Source organism: Mesoplodon mirus (assembly GCF_964341445.2).
Source record: "Mesoplodon mirus genome assembly, chromosome: 13".
Classification (NCBI taxonomy): Eukaryota; Metazoa; Chordata; class Mammalia; order Artiodactyla; family Ziphiidae; genus Mesoplodon; species Mesoplodon mirus.
In genome coordinates, this window is record NC_138989.1 from 14457358 (window position 1) to 14476421 (window position 19064).

At 46.5% G+C, this 19064-nt stretch overlaps 1 protein-coding gene across 7 annotated transcripts in view; it reads left to right on the forward strand.

The window, feature by feature from the left end:
• Positions 1-19064, forward strand: part of TBX5 (T-box transcription factor 5) — a 48822-nt gene that overhangs the window by 12252 nt on the left and 17506 nt on the right. For all 7 annotated transcript variants that reach the window (XM_082641061.1, XM_082641059.1, XM_082641057.1 and 4 more), the window contains exons 6-7: positions 680-832; positions 8561-8652. In XM_082641061.1, the coding sequence (XP_082497187.1) occupies positions 680-832; positions 8561-8652 (245 nt within the window). The remainder of the gene's footprint in view (positions 1-679; positions 833-8560; positions 8653-19064) is intronic.

Genomic DNA, 19064 nt, shown 5'->3' on the forward strand with positions numbered 1-19064 from the left:
AAATATTGTGAAGTTGGAGACAGGGAATCTCAAGGGCAACCAGACCCCCGTTTGATGTTAGGGGTGGGGTGGGTGCTTCCCTCCCACCCAACTCACAACCTAGAGTCTCCCCCTCCCCACCATTTTCCTCTCTTTTTCTTGTGATTATTTCTTCCAGTTCTGCAAATGCTTGGTCTCTTCCTTTGCATCTCTTTGAGCCTTTTTTTCTTGGGCGGGGGGTAGTTATATATATATATATATAAATATAAATATATAAATATATATGTTTGTTTGTTTATTTGTTTCTGCTGTCCTTTCATTCCAAAATTGTTGCCCAGGCTTCCTTGATGGGGGCACCAATTCCTTGCCCCAAACTTGCTTCACTCCCACTGGGGGGGACATGCCCTATGCAGGGAGTTAATTTATTAAACTAACTTTATTAAGCATTCTGATTTACTGCTGTGTATGCTTTGGGTAGATTCCTGGAATATTACCCTGGCTTTTTCATATGGAAATTGTCATTTTTGAAATGTTTCTTTTTAATGAAATCACTGGCTTCTTTTCAAAAACAGGAGAAAAAAATGGGACCTCTTCTCCGAGAGCCTATATAAGGAACGTAATTTTGGGGTGGAGAGTGGGGCTTTATGGAAACAAAGGGGTTTGATTTTTCTTACAATCTCATTTTCTTTATTATTTTTAGATTATTCTAAATTCCATGCACAAATACCAGCCAAGATTACACATCGTGAAAGCGGACGAAAATAATGGATTTGGCTCAAAAAATACTGCGTTCTGTACCCACGTCTTCCCTGAGACTGCGTTTATTGCGGTGACTTCCTACCAGAACCACAAGGTAAGCCCAGTACCCAGGAACCGGCGGGCCTGGGGCCGCCCGCTTGTTTGCATGAATCACAGTGGTCTCCTGCTAAAACCTTTAGCTTTATGGGCACCTTTATTCCTCCGCACAGTGGGCACCAACTTCTACTTCAGTAGGCTGGGGCAGGGATAGAGCTGCAGCCTAAGGATCACAGCTGTTTGTGCTACGTTCATGCGGTTGGCACGAAAGTCACACATACACACACACACACACAGCCCAGATAGAAACGAAATGATCAAACCATAGATGACCACGTGGTATCAATGCTCGGTACTCAGACGTAACAAGGAGGCATCTCGCTGCAGTCGTGAAGTGATCAGTGAGAAGAAAGGTCCCCGTATTGGCCAGCTCCGTGCTCTTGGGTGGGGACGTGGTGTCACCCTTCCTGGGACCGCCTTTTCTGTGGGGGGTCAGTCTCCTTCCCTCCTCCACTCTGCCTTTTGGATGCATTTCAATTCCAATCGGGGCAGGTGGCAAAGTTGCCGGAAACCTTGAGCTTGGGTTTTCCCAGATGCTTCCTTAATTGTTTCAGCGATTACTGACCCTGGACCACATACTAAAGCAAGGTTAGCATTGCTTAAAAGCAAAAACTGAGCAACCCGTGTCACCAGCTGCCTGGATCAAAGCTCTGGGGACTTAAATATGATCCTTCAAAAATACAGTTTGGTGAAGGGAGGCATGCACGCGACCAATGCATCATTTGGTGGCTGTAGTGTGGTATAGAGGTGGGATGTCGCAGGTGGACTGTGGCACTGCCAGACCCCCACGCTGTTCGAAATCCGGGCCCCGATTTGGGCCATTCAAGGCTTGACCGTGATGTTGGAACAGGGTGCCCCATAACCGCAGGTTGGGGGGAGTATCTTCTATTCTTGCTCAGGAGAAAGGGCTTGTCTTGACTTGTCATGGTTCATGTCTGTTCCTTAGAAACCTGAAGAACAGGTGGATTCATTTTATTTGGGAGGGAGGGCAGGACTGAATGATTCCTAAGCCTCATTACGGAAAGATCTGGAATCGGGAAAGGCAAGATATAGGGGCTGGGGAGAGGCCACTGCCGCTGTGGGATTGTGGACCTTTGGGAGTATTATGAAGTGATTTGGGGTTAGAGGGCTGTGGGAGAGGAATAGGGGGTCCATATGGGATCAGTGAGGGCGGGTCATGTGGACGACTTACCGAGATGGACGTGGGGATGGGGTGCCCCTCCCCCTCTACAGCTCCTATCCCTCCCCAACCTGCAAGGGAAGAGTGGGCTGGAGGGAAGGTATAGGAACTGTGGAGCCATGCAGGAGAGGCCAGGGAAGGGTGAGAGATGGGCTTAGCACCCTAAAGCCTCCAGTCACCCCTTGAAGGTCATTTCATGCAGGCTGTGTGTTGGTTAATCCCCACCGCCCCCTGCCCCCATGAAGCCAGGGCAGTAACGAAATGCTGTGGGTAATCTCCAAATTCAGATTGTCAATGACCAAGGCAAGCTGTGATGGATGGTCACTTCCAGGCCACACGGCCTGTCTGGGATCCCAGGCCTTGAGAGAGCTTCCTTTCAGCAGAAAACTCACTCCCCCGCCCCATGCAATTACTTTTTAAAGGGAAAGAAGGATTCTTTTTTTGTTTTTTAAGTTTTTCCCACTCGTTGAACCAGTAAGAGCAAAAAAGGAAGGTCAAGTGCCCTGAAAGTTCCAGCACTGTTTCAGGCTAATTTGAGACTGGCTGCTAGAAACCTGTTTCCTCAATGGCTGCTATAAACCTATGTTTAACTTTGTGGTGATGGCCACAGGGAAAAAAAAAAGGAAAAAATAGCAACCAGGTTGCTCAGTTCCTTATATATATGTATGCTTAGAGCCTGCTAGTCCCGACAGGGGGGTCCAAAAACATGTGGAATCTTTTTTTTTTTTTCTGCCAAGGAAACCCATGTTCATCCACAGAGGACAGGAAGTGATAGACACATGAAAGTGATCTGTTAAAGAAACACGTGGGTGTTCAGGTCTTTTGGGGGAAATTCCTAAGTTCTATGTAATAAAGATCTTAGGGGTCCATCAGGAGTGGGTAGATCTGGGGAACCACGCATTCTTTCTCTGTTTATAGCTTTATTGAGGCATAACTCTCATACAGTAAACTGCACTATTTGAAGTATTCAATTCGCTAAGCTTGACATATGTGTATACCCATGAAACTATCACTGTAGACACTTAGGAACATACTCAACATCCCCTAGATTTCTATTAAAAAAAAAAAAAGTCTTCTCCAGTGAATATATTTGGGGATCTGTGTGTGTGGAGTGCCTGTCCAATGGGGTGTGTATGTGTGAGTTTTGAACACAGTCTAGGAGATTGTGTATCTAAACGCTCATGGGTCTCAGAACGTGGGCCTCCAAGTATGCATTTGGATATATGTATTTTGTTTTTGTTTTTTCTTCCAGTTTTATTGGGGTATAATTGACATACGTACTGTTTGAGTTTCAGGTATACAGCATCATGCTTTGACTTACCTATATCATGAAATGATGACCATGATAGTTGAGTGATGGATATAGCTGTATTTGAGGATCACACAGGAATTACTGATTTTCTTCATTGGTTGGGCCAGGGAGCCTGGTTGTGCTGTACATATAGGTCTTTTTAGCCAGCCTGACATCCAGAAGAGGGATTTCATAGGAGAGCACTTTCAGTCAGTCTCCCCCATATGAGGTTTCCCCAGTATTTAGTTACTGAGTACCAAAGACACCTATTTTCTTTGTCAGGAGGAAGTCTAAGGCAATGGATTTTTCCAGTAGAATCCAGGCCCTTGCAGACATTCCCCGCATGGATATACGATGTGTGACTTAAATAAGCGGGTCAGGTTGAGTGTGATTTGTGGACTCTGTTTTGTTACTTTATTGTCCCACCTGGACAAGATGTTGAGACTCCTGGCTTCATGGGTAGAAGCCACCTGAGCTGTTCCTCACCCTCCTGTAGGGTTAGGGTGAGAATCTGCAGGCAGACTGCCTGGGTTCAAACCCATTTGACTTGGGCAAATTATTTAACTCAGTTTTCCCCATCTGTAAAATGGGGATAAGAAGAGAATTTATTTTTATTTTTTTTGTTATTGTCTTTGTGGGGATTAAAATGAGATAATCCGTGGAATGTGTTTTGTGCAGAACCTGGTACAGAATCAGCACGGTGTTAGTGATGATTCCATTGATTGACTACTTAACTGATCAGTTTATTAACTGGGCAACTCCATCCAAAACACGCGTGTTGGAAAACTCTTTGCCTACCCTATTTTAGAATCTGAAAGACTGAGATTTTTAAATAAGTTCTTATTACTGTGGTTGAAACCCAACTACAAATGTTAGTCTTTGTGGTTTAGTTGCTTCATTCCATGCTTGCATTGTCAATCCAAGGACTGTTTGCCCAGCGTTATGCTTTGGATAATTGCGCAGGGAAAGAAAAGCACTCTGTGAGATGAAATTGCCAGGACAATTTGGAAAAATACGAGCCACCAATTTTGGGTCCACAGGGCTTAGTGCCTCCAGACTGATGTGGAGGCAGGTGCCAGGTACCAGGTGGAGGCAGGTATGTGACCGGGTTCATTCCTTATGCTGCTGCCAGACATCCGTATACCACGGGGTTCCAATGACACGACGTATTTCCTGAGCCCAGCTGTGATCCCAAACTGGATTTGGGAGTTATTCCCTCAGATGGTTGACAGCTTGAAAAAGATACTTAAACGCTCGACTCTTCCCCAGCGACTGTTCACTCTGTGAAACATGTTTTGGTAAGGTTTGCGCTGGAGTTGTCAGCAGCTCCCAGAGCAATCCCTAGGAATATTTAGGTGTTAAAAAAAGGTCACATGGGCATTTCATTTCCCTGCTTCTGCAACAATGGCTTTGTACGCAAGCATCTCTCCCCCGATATTAACTTACTTTGCCGTTAAAAGGCATTTTCCTCCTGCTTAAATCATTGTGTATGGAGCCTGTATTTATGAGGCATGAGCTTTCTGCTTGGGACCAGGAAATGAACCCCTAAGAGAGAGACATAATTAAGACTTTTGGCCCTCACGAGGGTTTTTTTTTTTTTCAAAAGTGAGAATTCACAACAATTATTCTCATTAATTTTTACAATCTCTGTCTCACTGGTTGGAGCTGGCATTTATATTTGTTTCCCCCCCACACCCATGCCCCTCCCCCGGATATCCGGTTTTATGCTGATTGTGGAGGGAGTACGTTTGTATGACGAATGGAAGTCAGTTTCAGTAGAGCCTTTGGGTAGAACTCAGACATCCAGGTGTATCGGTTTATGTGCCTGTGAGTGACTAGCTCTGTGTTAGGAAGGGAGTATCATAGACAGGGTTATGGTAAGTGAGGGGACAAGTATGAAATAAGTATGAAATCAGATGGACATTTTTACCTGCACCTAAGCTTGCATGTTAACTTTTCTCAGGGGTAATTCTTATGTCCAATAGGCATCTACACCAAGACATAGGTAAGACCCACACACCTAAGTGTATATCTAGCAAACTGTGCGTATCCTTTGCCATCGTATTTTTGGAAGCTATGGTGATAAGAGCAAGAATTAGGTAGTAGTTAATCTGTTTGACGTGCAAGGAATGGGTTTGAGCAAAAAATTTTTGCTGATAAAATACCAAAGCCACCCTTTTCTTTTTTTTCTCAGGGTAATTTTTTTATCCTGAGCTCTTGGTGGAACAGTGACGTCATGGAATAGGCATTAATTCAGCCCTGATGCCACACCCTCATTTTCTTACTGTCCTCAGTATATTCAGGGGGCTGCCTTCCCCGTCACCGGGTGGGTGGGAGGTACAGAAAGCGGGGTAAGGATTCCCTCCACCCCTTTTAAAAATGATCTGATTTTTACTTAACTTTTTGAGAATTCCCCTCTCCCCCTTTAAAAAATGATTTATGGTCAATTGGGTTGCATTTTATTGTCATAAAACCGGAGTGAGAAAGAAAACCCCACTAGGTGATGGGCTTTTGGACTCAGAACTGGCTTGAGGAGTACACATGTTCAAGACTGTTTTCCAAAGAGATTTTTTATTTTTTATTTTTTATTGCAGTATCGTTGATCTACAGTATTGTGCCAACCTCTGCTGTTTTCCAAAGAGATTTTACAGACGTTTCTACTCATTCTGAAGAGTTAATTCAAAATCAGAAAGTTGCAGGAATGGGTACAGTTAAAAAAAATGAAGGAGGAGGGAATGTGTATACATAGAAATACCCAAACATATTTTAAAAGTTTTACAATTGATTTTATTTTTTGGAGCAGTTTAAGGTTCATAGTAAAGTTGCGTGGAAAGTACAGAGAGTTCCTATATAGCCTCTGTCCCCCTGCATGGACAGTGTCCCCTGCTCCCAGCATCGCCCCCCAGAGTGGGACATTTATTACCGTTGATGAACCTACATTGGCACATCATCACGCAGAGTTCGTAGTTTGCGTCAGGGTTCACTCTTGGAGTTGTAGACTCTGTGGGTTTTTTTTTTTTTTTTTTTTTTGGCTGTGCCATGCAGCTTGTGGGATCTTAGTTCCCCGATTAGGGATGGAACCCATGCCCCCTGCAGTGGAAGCGTGGTGCAGTGGAAGCGTGGAGTCCTAAGCACTGGACCGCCAGGGAAGTCCCTAGACTCTGTGGGTGTAGATAAATGCATAGTGACACGTCTTCACCGTGATGTATCCTACAGAATCGTTTCACTGCCCTAAAAATCCTCTGCGCTTCTCTCGTTCATCCTTCCCTTCCTCCTAACCACTGGCAACCACTGATCTTTATGCTGTTTCCGTAGTTTCGCCTTTTCCAAGATGTCATATGGTTGGAATCACATAACATTTAAAAAATGTTAATTTTACATATATATTTTATTGTGAACACACACACACGTAGTAATTTTATGTTCATGGTAGAGTCTTGGAGTTAGAAGGAAACTTTATAACACCACCTCTTCCAGAAAACTGAACAGACCAGAATGCTTGCCCCCAAATGGACAAATTATGGGTGCGTTCATTGATTAAGCCTAGTTTCGCAAAGCAACTACTTGGTTTCTCAAAGTCTACAACGATACTACTGGGGGTAGAGGAGATGGTTTTGTGGGTACTTGAAGATGATGGAATCACAAAAAACATTGTTCTTGTTCCAATTATCTTTCTATTCATTTATCAGAGAGGAGTCTTATTTCAATACCAGTTTATGATAAATACTTCTCTAAAAGTGTCGAATTTCCCCTTGCAACAAAGAGAAGGCAGGCCTTAGGTTTGGAACTTTCCGGGGGTACCAGTAGAGGGAATTAAAAAAATTTTTTTTAATTAATTAATTTTTGGCTGCATTGGGTCTTAGTTGCGGCATGTGGGATCTTTCATTGCAGCACGTGGGCTCTCTAGTTGTGTTGTGCAGGCTTAGTTGCCCTGTGGCATGTGGGATCTTAGTTCCTTGACCAGCGATCGAACTAGTTCCCTGACCAGGGATCAAACCTGTGTCCCCTGCATTGGAAGGTGGATTCTTAACCACTGGACCACCAGGGAAGTCCCAGTAGAGGGAATTTGATATACTTATTTTCTTTTTATTGACTAGCAAGTGATTCCACTTTGACGTATAGAGAAGTGATATAATTATTTTTATAATATAAATTTAAATCAAAAGTGGTTTGATTTAAATAAAAATATTAAGCAGACCAGTGAACAGGGACTATATAGATACGATAATGATGGTGAAGGTGACCTTTGAATGACTGGCCTCTGATGAACGCTGCCCTGGTTTCCATGAAGTGATTATATATATAAAAATTCAGTTCACACACAGCTTTTAGGAAATACTTCTGGCAAACTCCATACGGAGTTTTACCTAGACTTGCTACTGTACGCTCACGCTAACGGAATATGTGTTGATGGTTTCCATGAAGGTTCTGGACCTTGAACCAAAGACCCTGTTCTATCACTAAGTTTTGTATAGTGCAACAAAAATTTCCAAGAAGAGGGCTCTCTCTTCCTTACCTAGACAATTTTTTTTTTTTTTGGCCTTACCGTGCGGCATGCAGGATCTTAGTTCCCCTACCAGGGATCGAACCCCACTGCGCCCTGCAGTGGAACCGCGGACTCTTAACCACTGGACTGCCAGGGAAGTCCCCTTACCTAGACAATTAAAGAGGTTTGAAGCTGTTTGGTAGCTATCATATATGTTATAATTTTATATGTTGGTCCTTATTTAATTAGACACCATTTTCCACCTGAGCTAGTGAACTGTATCTGTGAAACTATGAAATGAACGTGAAATGAGGCATAGTAGGATTTTGAGAGCAAAAAGCAAGACCTTCCCAACGGAGATTGCCACGCTGTAGGAAGTTGACACCGTGTCAACATGGTACAATTTTCCAAGGAGCAGGGGCTGTACCAAGTGTTGAGGCCAAGATTGTGTTCGAAACACAAAATGCTATGATTTAGAAAAAAAAAAAAAAAGCCACTCCAGCCGGAATGATGCAGAGTAGGACTCCAATTAATGGGCAAACTGAAACCAGGTTTTCTTCCCCTTTTAAATACAGTCTGATCTGGGACATTTTTCAAACCCTCCTTTCGAATGAAGTGGTGGGTCCCGTTGATGTGACTGGCCTAACTTGCTTCTTTGGGTTGCCAGAGGTTGCGTTTCCATGACCCTTATTATTAATTAGCCGGGTCCCGAGGTAGTCTTGTAACAATCAAGTGAAAACGGAACTCTCTCTCTCTCCCCTTCCTTCAGATCACCCAGTTAAAGATTGAAAATAATCCCTTTGCCAAAGGATTCCGGGGCAGCGATGACATGGAGCTGCATAGAATGTCGAGAATGCAAAGGTAAGAAAACGGTGTCCTCCGCTCGCCCCACCCCGCCGCCTCTGCACTCCCCACCCCCGCTAATTACACAGGTGAACCAGCAACACCAGAAGAGCAGGCACAGAGCAATGGGACCCTCTTTGCCATCAAGAAAAAGGAGAAAGAGCCGCTTCAATCCCACTTTCTGGTAACCCTCCAGAAGGGTGGTTCCCTCTATCAGGCAACGTGGAGCGCGTAGCTTTAGGGGAGAGCATGTCGGAGGGAATGTGATGGTCTCCATCTGCCTCGGGAACAAAAGCTACAATCTTGTCCTCTTTCTCTGTTGTCTCTCTCCCGCAAGTGAAGTCTGCTCCCTCTTTCTTCCCATAAGTCACAGCCGATGAATGATGTTCTTTTAGGCAACAGCTCTTGATAAATGAAAGGGAAGTTAATGGCTTGAGTTCCTGGGGGTGATATACAGACAAAGTTGACACCACGTGGTGTCCCAGGCATGGGGGATTGGAAGCTGGTGATAAAAATTGCTCGGTGTTTTTACATATCCTGTGGTCACGGTCGCTGATATGATGAATAGAAGGGGCTGTGGAGAATGGGAATTTGGTCTGATTTGAAAGGATTGTACAAGCGTTGCCAATTTTGTTAAATATTCTCTCTACCTCTTGGTAGAGTTCCAAAATAACTTACCATATGGCAAGAGAATTAGAAATACATCTTGATCCCTTTGACCAAGAAAGTTTTCTTCTTCCCTTTTTGGTGGGTTTAGTATTTCAAAATAAAATGAGGTCATTTAGGAAGCTTTTCCTTATCCCTTCTGGAAGACACGAAAAGGGAGAGTTGGGCAAATGGACAGATGTAGTCATTCAAAGGAGGACAAGAGACCTAAGAAAGAGAAAGAGAGAAAGGCCGCAGCTTTGTGGTTTGAACATTGGGTTTAGAAATACATGCCATGGAAATTGTTTTCAGATAGCGGGCTTACCAGATCTAATTTTGCATGCTTTTACAAAATAAATATGCTATTATCTTCAGATGGTACACGTACACCACACTCATATGAATTCCTGCCTTCATAACTGGTTTCCTTCACAAGTGTGGATTTGTAAGATGCTTTTTGTGGCGAAAATAACCAAGTTCTTAAATGATTATTTAGAAACATTTTTGGCTTTACATGTCTGCATTTGGGAACTGGAGTTGGGTTTAATCTATGGCCGTTGGAAGAGTTGACAACAAATACCACTTAAAGGTGAAAGAGGCCAAAACTATTTTCAGCCGTAGGCTCGGGATGCCAAGTTTTTATTTCTATGGTGTCTAAACCCCCATCCTATCCTGACGGTCGTCTGTCATCACAGCAGCTTCGCCGTTAATGGACCGTCTCATCTTGGTCCTCCTGCAGGTAGGGGTCCAGGCTGTGCAGGTAGGGACTGGTTCCAGCCTGCAACTGAAGACCTTCTTCCCTCCCCCACTTCTTCCCTCCTTCCCACAAGGTCAAAAGCAGGTGGGATCATATCATGGGTTTAAGGCGTTGCGAACCGCCCCCTCAATCTTACCCAGTCACCAGGTCCCGTTGATGCTACCTGCTTATCACATCTCTCAGGTCGCCTCCTTTCTCCATCCAGGCTGCCTATTCCAGCCACCACCAACCTCGCCTGCTGCAGCGTCCTAACCTCTTTAGACCTGACGTCAGCTCTGTTCCCCTCCCGGGGGACGTGCTCCAGGCAGCTGCCAAAGACATCTTTGTACCACGCAAATCAGACACGCTGGCTGCACAGCCTAGAACACTCCCAGGCCTCCTATTGCTCTCAGCGTCAGGTCCAGACTCCTTGGTGTGGTGGACCACGCCCTTCCCATCCAGCCTTGCCACGCCCCCAGCTCTGTTCCTCACCAGCGTCCCCTCCCCCTTTCAATCACGCTGAAGGAGCTGCTCCAAGTCTGTCTTCTTTCCATCATTTTTGGCCCTTTGAACACCACAGTTGGTCTGCCTCTGTGTTTCTCCCCTCGTTTTCCATCTCCTGCCTGTCACAAAAGCCTCCCTGTAGCTATTTCTTCCTCCAAGAAGCTTCCCCTGGCCACAGACTGCATAATCAGGGTGTGTCTAGTCCCAAGAGCCCTCACTGCTTTCCTTTGTCAGGCCGGGGCCCTGTGTTCTGGAAGCTGGTTGGGCAGATGATGGACATCAAAGGAAAGGCAGGTGGGGAGGGACAGGTGTTTGAGAGCTCACGTGTCAGCGATCCTGGGGACACACTATTACAGCTCTGAACAACACGGCTGGTTAGATATTTAGGCAGATGACTGTACTTTGGTCTGAACGGGCTGCCCTAACCATACCCTAGTTACTGCAGATTGGCTGAGGGGTCCTTTCCGGGTAGGCCCTTGGAGACAGAAGAAAGGCAAGGTGGTTGGTCTTCAGGAGTCAGTGATTGACCTGTTGGATCGAAACTCTCAGCCTCCGAGCCACGTGTGTCTTTGTGGCCGCGTTAGGAGTTGTGCTGGGGAACAGGGAGTGGACAGGGTCATGTGCCCAGTTCTCTAGAGATGGCCCCTGGGGAGGAGAGGGAGCAAAGCAGAGAGGCTCCAATAGGCTTTGGAGTCAGACAAACCTGAGTTCAATCCTTGCTCTGCATTTATCGGCATGTGACCTCAGGCAAGCAGTTTTGCCCCACAGGGCCTCAGTATTCTCATCTGTAAAATGGGCATAAATAAATACAGCTTCCCCTTTCTGGGGTTCTTGTAAGAATTATATGAGAAAATGCCTGAAGAGTGCTTGGTTCTTAGACCACGCTCCAAAACATGATCCAAGCTGGGGAAAACTCCTCATGACTCCCAGTTTTGCCCTTGTTCAGAATTTATTCTGGGCTGTGGTCCCAACTCCCAGCTCGCAGTAGGTAGTGACAAGTGGGGAAGATGGCTCTCCGGAGACGGCTGTGATAACAGCCTGGCTGGAACGGCAGGCTCACTGTTGATCTAGTAATCCTGTTTCCTGTCCCCCACACACCCGGTGACAGCTGGCTCAGGGAGCAAAGCGGGAGGAATGAAATTTCCTCTAATTCCAACAATCGGATGAAGGGAGAAGGGTGGGGTTAAGGCGGGTTGAGCCTTCACTTGCAGTGATCCCACTGCGATAAATAACGTTTGGATTAGCTTGGCCAGTGTCTGGGCACTCACCGCCCTCTCCTCCCTCTTCACCCAGCAGTCTGGGTTTGGAACATGCAGAGAGTGTCTTAGTTTTCCAACACTGATGTGCGGTTTCTAGTTACAGAAGTAGTAACTGCTTATTCTGAAAATGGGGGCACAAAAGGAAAGCACCAAGAAGAAAATAAAATCATTCCACAAATTCTGCCTCTGGCGGCTGATTGAAATACATGCCAAGGTTATTTTGAAAGGTTAGTCTGTGGCTTAAAAACTTCTTATCCCTAAAAACCAATATTTCCCAAATTGCAGTGCCCCCTCCCCTGGTGAGAGATGAGATGATTTTAGAGGGTGCCCACAGACACACAGTTGCATCAGGCTGATTTCATAGACAGTATTGTTTAGAAGGCGACTAAGTTCGTTTCTTTTGGCTACGCCATGAGGCATGTAGGATCTTAGTTCCCCGATCAGGGATTGAACCTGCGCCCGCTAAGCGCAGAGTCTTAACCACTGGACCGCCAGGGAAGTCCCCGAGACTAAGTTCTAAGGAAGGAAGGGAAAAAAGAAAGGAAAGAGGAAGGGAGGGAGGGAGGGAGGGAGGAAAGTTAAGGCTGATTATTTAAGGAAAATATTAACTAAATGGCAGGACAGCTGGGGAACATGGTCAAGGTGATATGCATATCGCAGAAATCTGGGAGTTGCACCTAAATAAATGCTCACCTTAATGAGAAAGTGTGGGGGCTTCACTGTCAAAGGTGAACAGGAACTTCCTTGGCCTATGGGGCCAAGGCCAGGGCCCTGGGGTTGGGGAGGGCACCTTTATGGAGAGGATGGGATCCAGGCATTGCCCCAGCAATGGGATTTGAAACTGTAGGGAGGAAGGGTTTTCTGGGTTGGATCAGGGAAGCAATGGACAGGGATCTACCTGTCTTGGGCTCTGGAGGAGGCGTCAGACTCTAAAGATCTCTGAAAGCTGGCTGGCGTGGCACTATGACAGGGAACACTGTTCCTTAGAAGCGTGGGGTTCTAGAGGTAGAAGGGATCCCGGGAGGTGGCATCTGGTCCAACCTTCTTCCTTTTGCGGAAGGGGAAACTGTGGCCCAGACACTCTTTTATTCAGTTTTTGATCTGTTGCTTGCTTCTTCAGCTAACACACATTCATTCAGGGCTTACTCTAGGCCAGGTCCCGGGGATGCAAAGGTGAATCCATGCATCGAGGGGCAGGGTCCACTGATGGTAAAGCAGGCTCTGGAGCTGGGGTCCAGGCTATCACGCTGATTAGCCCCGGGGCTCTCCTACTCCATGGGGCTTCTATCTCCTCATCTGTAAAATGGGAGATAATTATAGAACCTACCTCTACAGCTGTTGCAAGGATGAGATGAGGTAATGCAGGTGTCCTAATCACTATTGCTACGAAACGAATTACTGCTAAATTTCACATGGACCGGCTGCGAAGCCCTGCGCTCTGAGCTGTGCCATCAGCTGTGTGTGTGAGAGACTAAATCCAGGACAGCCAGAGCTGTAGCACTTAGCTTCCGACGCCTCCACAGCCCACTCAAGGGGGAGGAGGTACAGGCAGCCTCGGTCCTTCCATGGGGAGCTCAGAGGCCATCACAGTGCTCCAGATTTCATCCACTTGCAACCTGCTAGCCCTCAGGAATGCTCCCTCAGTGCTACTTATGGTGGAAAGACCAGGGATCGCTCGCTGTCGTTGTGCATGAGGTGAAGCAGGAAGTCCCAGGGAAACACTTTGGTTTCGTTCAGGATTTGTGGGTCGGGAATTTGGGAAGGATGCCTCTGGGCGGTTGTTGCTCGCTGTCCGGTGTTGGTGGGGACGGCAGGTATCTGAAGGCCAGACAAGGCTGGACGTCCAAGATGGCACACCCCACGACCAGCAATTGACTCTGGCTTTTGGCTGGGAGCCCATCTGGTTGTCCACTGGAGCGTGTGCATGTGACCTGTCCAGCATGGTGCACGCAGGGGAGTTAGACTCCCTCCGTGGTGTCAGGCTGCCCATGGAGAACCACAGGGCCTTTGCTCGCTAGACCTTGGGAAGCTGTAGTGTCTTTTCTGCTGCGTTCTGTTGGTTGAATGGGACTCACTGAGGCGGGCCCAGATTCCAGGAGGAAGGGCATGGATCCTTCCTCTAGATAGAAGGAGGGTCAAGGAGTGTGCCCACATGTTTTAACACTGCCCCAGTGTGCCCAGGAGCGCCTGGCACGGTCCCTGGCCTGGAGTGACCCTGGATCATGTTAGGTGCTGAGATGGGATCCTTCCCCTCGTGGAGCCAGAGGCCAGGTTGACTGCCAGTTAAGGTGCAGAGGCCTGGCTGTGAGCTTTGTTTCTTTTGGATGGAGAGAATCCCCCCTCCGCCCTGCCAGGCCACCACTGGTCTTTTCGGAATGACAAACCCCAGAATCTAAACAAACAGCAGCAAAGTGCTTCCTTGGGCACTTCTTGCTTTAATGCACACAGAGTGGCCGTGAGCAGTGCCTGGTCGCTGCGGCATACACAGCATTTACTGAGTATTACTGGGAAGCTAGCAGAGTGCAGCAGTGGTGGCTTCAGAGCTCTTCGTGGGAGAATTGCGGTTGCCTCGACTTCCTCAGGTTTTTACTGGACTGCCGATACCTTGGCAGGAAGTCATCTCCAGAGCTGGGGTACTTGGAGTCTCTGTTTGGCTGGCCTGGATTTTGAGCCCCTCAAGCAGAGAGCAGATAGAAAAGCTTAGAACCCAGGATGTCCCAGGTAGAGCCAATAGGTTGGTTTTGTCAGCCCCAGGCCGTGGACGTCTCTGCCCACCCACGTGAGAAACCCACCATTGTCCCCCACCTCTGCAGTGCATGTCACCTCCTCCTCTTCTACCTTTAGGGAGGGGCTTCTTAATCAGAATCTAAGATCCCGTTGGAAAATCTGATTAAAGCAAGGAACGCTGAAAATCTCAGAATATATAAATAGAAAAAAAAATGTCAAAGAATTTCAAGGGATTCATGGGGTCCAGGACCCTTCAGAGGTTAAAATCCTTCTATTGGAGCCGTCCCTCCTTTTCCAGCCCTTTCTTCCTGATTTCAAATGAATGTTCAGCTCCCTAACCTCAGACGGCCTTTTTCAAATGAAAGGCTCAGCGCTCTTGTATTCTCATGCTTGTGGTTAAAGGTGATGGGGAAGTCCAATTAATGAGGCGTGATTTCCAAGACAGCGTCCTGGAGATGGCGTTAAATCCCCACTTCTCGCTGTACTTTTGGCTAGGCACGTGGCTTCTCTCAGGAAATTGTGAAGTTATGTAAAACAAGAGGGGGGTTATGTTTGGGAGGCCAAGCCAGGCTAACTTGTGAATGGAGGTTTGTCCCGAGGGGTCCCATCCTGAGTCCTGGTTGTCCACCATGTCCACCATTGTTTAAGGTTTCCCATTCATCTGCAGCATTGTACTCACCCCTGTCCTCCCCAGCCCCTGCCCCAGCGAACCTGCTCTTCAGGGGTAGTGTCTAAGGGCAAACCACATTGAAGCAGTGTTTCTCAAACTTTTGGCAGACATCACATTAGCTGGGGGTGGGGAGGCTCGTGAAAAAAGCAGATTTCTGGGTCTCACCTCAGAGGTTCTGAATCAGTGGCTCTAGGGAAGGGGTCCGAAACTGCCCTTTAACAAGTTATCTGATGGAAGGGTCCCCTGGTCACACCTGGATAATTTGTTTTGGCCCTACAGAATGAGCAAAGACATGCAGGTAATGGGTGATCTTATTTTCTGGAAATAGAGCTCTTGGGCTGGGCTGTTTTATAAAAAAGAACCCTTTTCTCTACTTGGTGGTCAACTTTGGCTGAATATTAGGAGTTCCTAGAGTGTGTCCCAGTGTTTCATTATGAAAAGTGTAAGACATATAGAAAACATGGAAGAATTGTATGGTGACCACCCATATGCCCACTGATTAGGGTCTGCAATTAACATTTTGCTATATGTTTGCTCTATCACACATCCATCCACCAATCTGTCCATCTGTCCATCCATCCATACACCTACCAATCTATCCATTTATCTATCCATCTATCAATTCATACATACATTTATTCTTCCACCAATCTATCCATTCACCAATCCATCCATCCATCCATCCATCCATCCATATTATTTTTTATTTTTGGATGCATTTCAAACTCAGTTGCAGACATGAGTACCTTCCATCCTTGTGTACTTCAGCATGCATACCATTAACTAGGATTCAGTTTTTGTTCGTGATTGTCTATTTCAGGTAAAATTTACATACCGTGAAATGCACAACTAAGTGCGCCATTCACTTCCTGACAAATACCCATACCCGTGAAACCCAAGCCCGTATCATGATATAGAACATTCCTTCACCCCAGAAAGTTCCCTCAGGCCCCTTCTCTGTTAATTCCTCCTCCACTTCCCCACCAGAAACAGTCAATATTCTGATTTTTTTAAACTGTAGGTTAGGTTTGTCTGTTATAGAATTTTATATAAAAGGAATCATACAGTGTTTACCCTTTTGCTTAAGGCTTTTTCTTCCCGGGTAGCTTTTTAAAACTCCCAATGTCCTGGCTGCACCGCAGAGCAATGGCATCAGTATTTAAAAAAACATTCCCCAGGTGACTGCAGGATGCAGCCAAGTTTGAAACTCACTTCTCTGGAGAGATTTCCCTATCTCTACCCATCCCCACCTTAAGCCCTGTCTCTCAACTATCCCATCACAGTGGTTAACTTTCTCACATTAGGAATTTGTTTTGCTAGAGACCCATTCCCCCATAGGTGTTTTTTGGTTGGTTGGTCTTTTTTTAAGGGGAAGAGGCAGACTTTTATTTTTTTTAACATCTTTATTGGAGTATAATTGCCTTACAATGGTGTGTTAGTTTCTGCTTTATAACAAAGTGTATCAGTTATACATATACATATGTTCCCATATCTCTTCCCTCTTGTGTCTCCCTCCCTCCCACCCTCCCTATCCCACCCCTCTAGGTGGTCACAAACCACCGAGCTGATCTCCCTGTGCTATGCGGCTGCTTCCCACTAGCTATCTACCTTACGTTTGGTAGTGTATATATGTCCATGCCACTCTCTCACTTTGTCACAGTTTACCCTTCCCCCTCCCCATATCCTCAAGTCCATGCTTTAGTAGGTCTGTGTCTTTATTCCCGTCGTACCCCTAGGTTCTTCATGACCTTTTTTTTTTTCTTAGATTCCATATATATGTGTTAGCAAGAGGCAGACTTTTATATTAGTCCACAGAACATTTAGTATTCCTGCAGAAGTGGCTTCTTTGGGGTGACTTTGTCAAGGTCATCATTTCACTGACGGGCATTCTGCATATGACCAGGGGGCCCCCGTGCTTCCTTTTGGAACACAGGAGGCCTTAACATGACCCCTTGAGTGCAGGAAGCAGTTTCAGAAAGGTCCCTGTCCCAGGTTAGTCCCGGTCCCTCTGCACTCTGGCTTCCAGAAGGACCGAGGCCCAGCCTCAGAAGGCATCCCTCCACCTTCTCATCCTCCCTCCAAAATCATTAAAAACAAAACTAAACTAAACTAAACTAAACTAAAACTAAAATCAGTAAAGTATTAAGCTCTTCAATTTAGTACTAGATACCTGGGAATACTATCTGATGTACTATTACTAAGAGCCTGCCACAGGTTTAGTTTGCTTTGATCTTTCATGACTGTAGCTTCACATCCAGCTTTTACCTTGGGGCTCACAACTCAACTGTGACGGAGGCCTTGTTATCCCCATCTGCAAAGGGAGAAACTGAGGCAGAGGGAGATATCCTGAATCATCCACATAACTGGTCCAGGACTTTTCTCTTGATTCTGGAGCTGCTTCTGTAGTGTTACTCAAAACCTTTTTGTGAATCTCAGACCCCTTCAGAGTAACCGATGCAAGTGTGGACCTCTCCCTAGAAAAACTGACAAGCTCTACTCATCTGATATTTAGGGGTTGGGGGGGCGATTCATAGATCAGTTGAAGCCCTTGCAAGGGTAAGAACTGCTTCAAAACATAATTGTGTGGTTTATAAGCTTGTGTTTATTGAGTAGTGTGTCCCAAATATATGCGAAGCCTTTCCAAACATTGTATCATTTGACCATCCTGAGAGGCGGTGAATCTGATATTCCCATTTTACAGACAAGAGACTGAGGCTCAGAGAAAGGAAGAATTTAGCCAGCCCCACAGTGGCCAAGTTGGTGGCTGGGTACCAAAGGAAGGTCCATCCACACAGCCTGACTTCAGAGCTGCAACTCAAAATGACCACCCTGGTATGAACCTATATAGAGATTTAAGAGGTTGCCAGCCAAAGTTGTCATAAATGGTGGGTGCTTATGGCTGGAGAGGGCAGTGTCTTGGAGTTTCTTTTTACTTTTCTTTTTTTTTTTTTGGCGTGGCATGCGACATGCAGGATCTTAGTGCCCCCTGCACCGGAAGCTCAGAGTCTTAACCACTGGACCGCCAGGGAAGTCCCAGTCTTTGAGTTTCTTGCTGTCCCTTACATCAGACTACCCTGATTGAATCAATGGTGGGAAATTCACGTTACTTCTTTGTGTCCCCCTGGCCTCGCCAGCGAGATGGAGCAGCCAGCGTTCACCGTGCTTTTCTCCAGCTCACTGGTGTGGTGAGATCTGAGTCATAAAACGGTCATGAAGCACTTTGTAGACGAGGAGGGAGCGATCCATTATTTGCAGAGCAAAAACCCACTTGGGGTGAGCTGCCTCCTGTCCCCTGAGTGTCCACACACGTTAGATCAGAATCGCTTCCCCAAGCGTATTAGAAAGTTAATAAACCGGGAAGGCTCTCATGGGATTTTGGGGCCCCCCCCTTTACATTTTAATAGCAGATTGAAGTGCTAGTGAGAGGAGGAATTTGCTTTTCGAGAACAGAGATTTTACAGTCCCCAGCCTTGCCCCAGTGCGCTGCTTTAGTCGTTTGAGAAAGGCTGCCAGAAACTGAGTAAGCCTCGCCAGGGGAAAACAACAACAGAACCCTCCCAGCACCCCAGAACCTCTGCCACCTGCTCCCGTGAAAAGGCCAATTCAGTCGGCTGCAGTGGAAAACATTCCCGGGGCCGTTCGTTAGCAGGCTGCGACGCCGTTTGGCCGTGGATTTCAATATTCCCTTGTAACGTTTTACAACCCAGACCCGGCGACAATGGTGTCATTCATTGCATCCGCTCACGTGGAACAGAATGTGAGAGGGAGGCGGAGCTGGGGAGAAGCTGGTCTGCAGCCCTGACACCCAGGGTGAGCTGAGGGACTCAGGACCCTGGTTGGTGTCCAGACTGGGCAGAGCGCATCTGTGTCTGCAGGACACAGCAGAGAG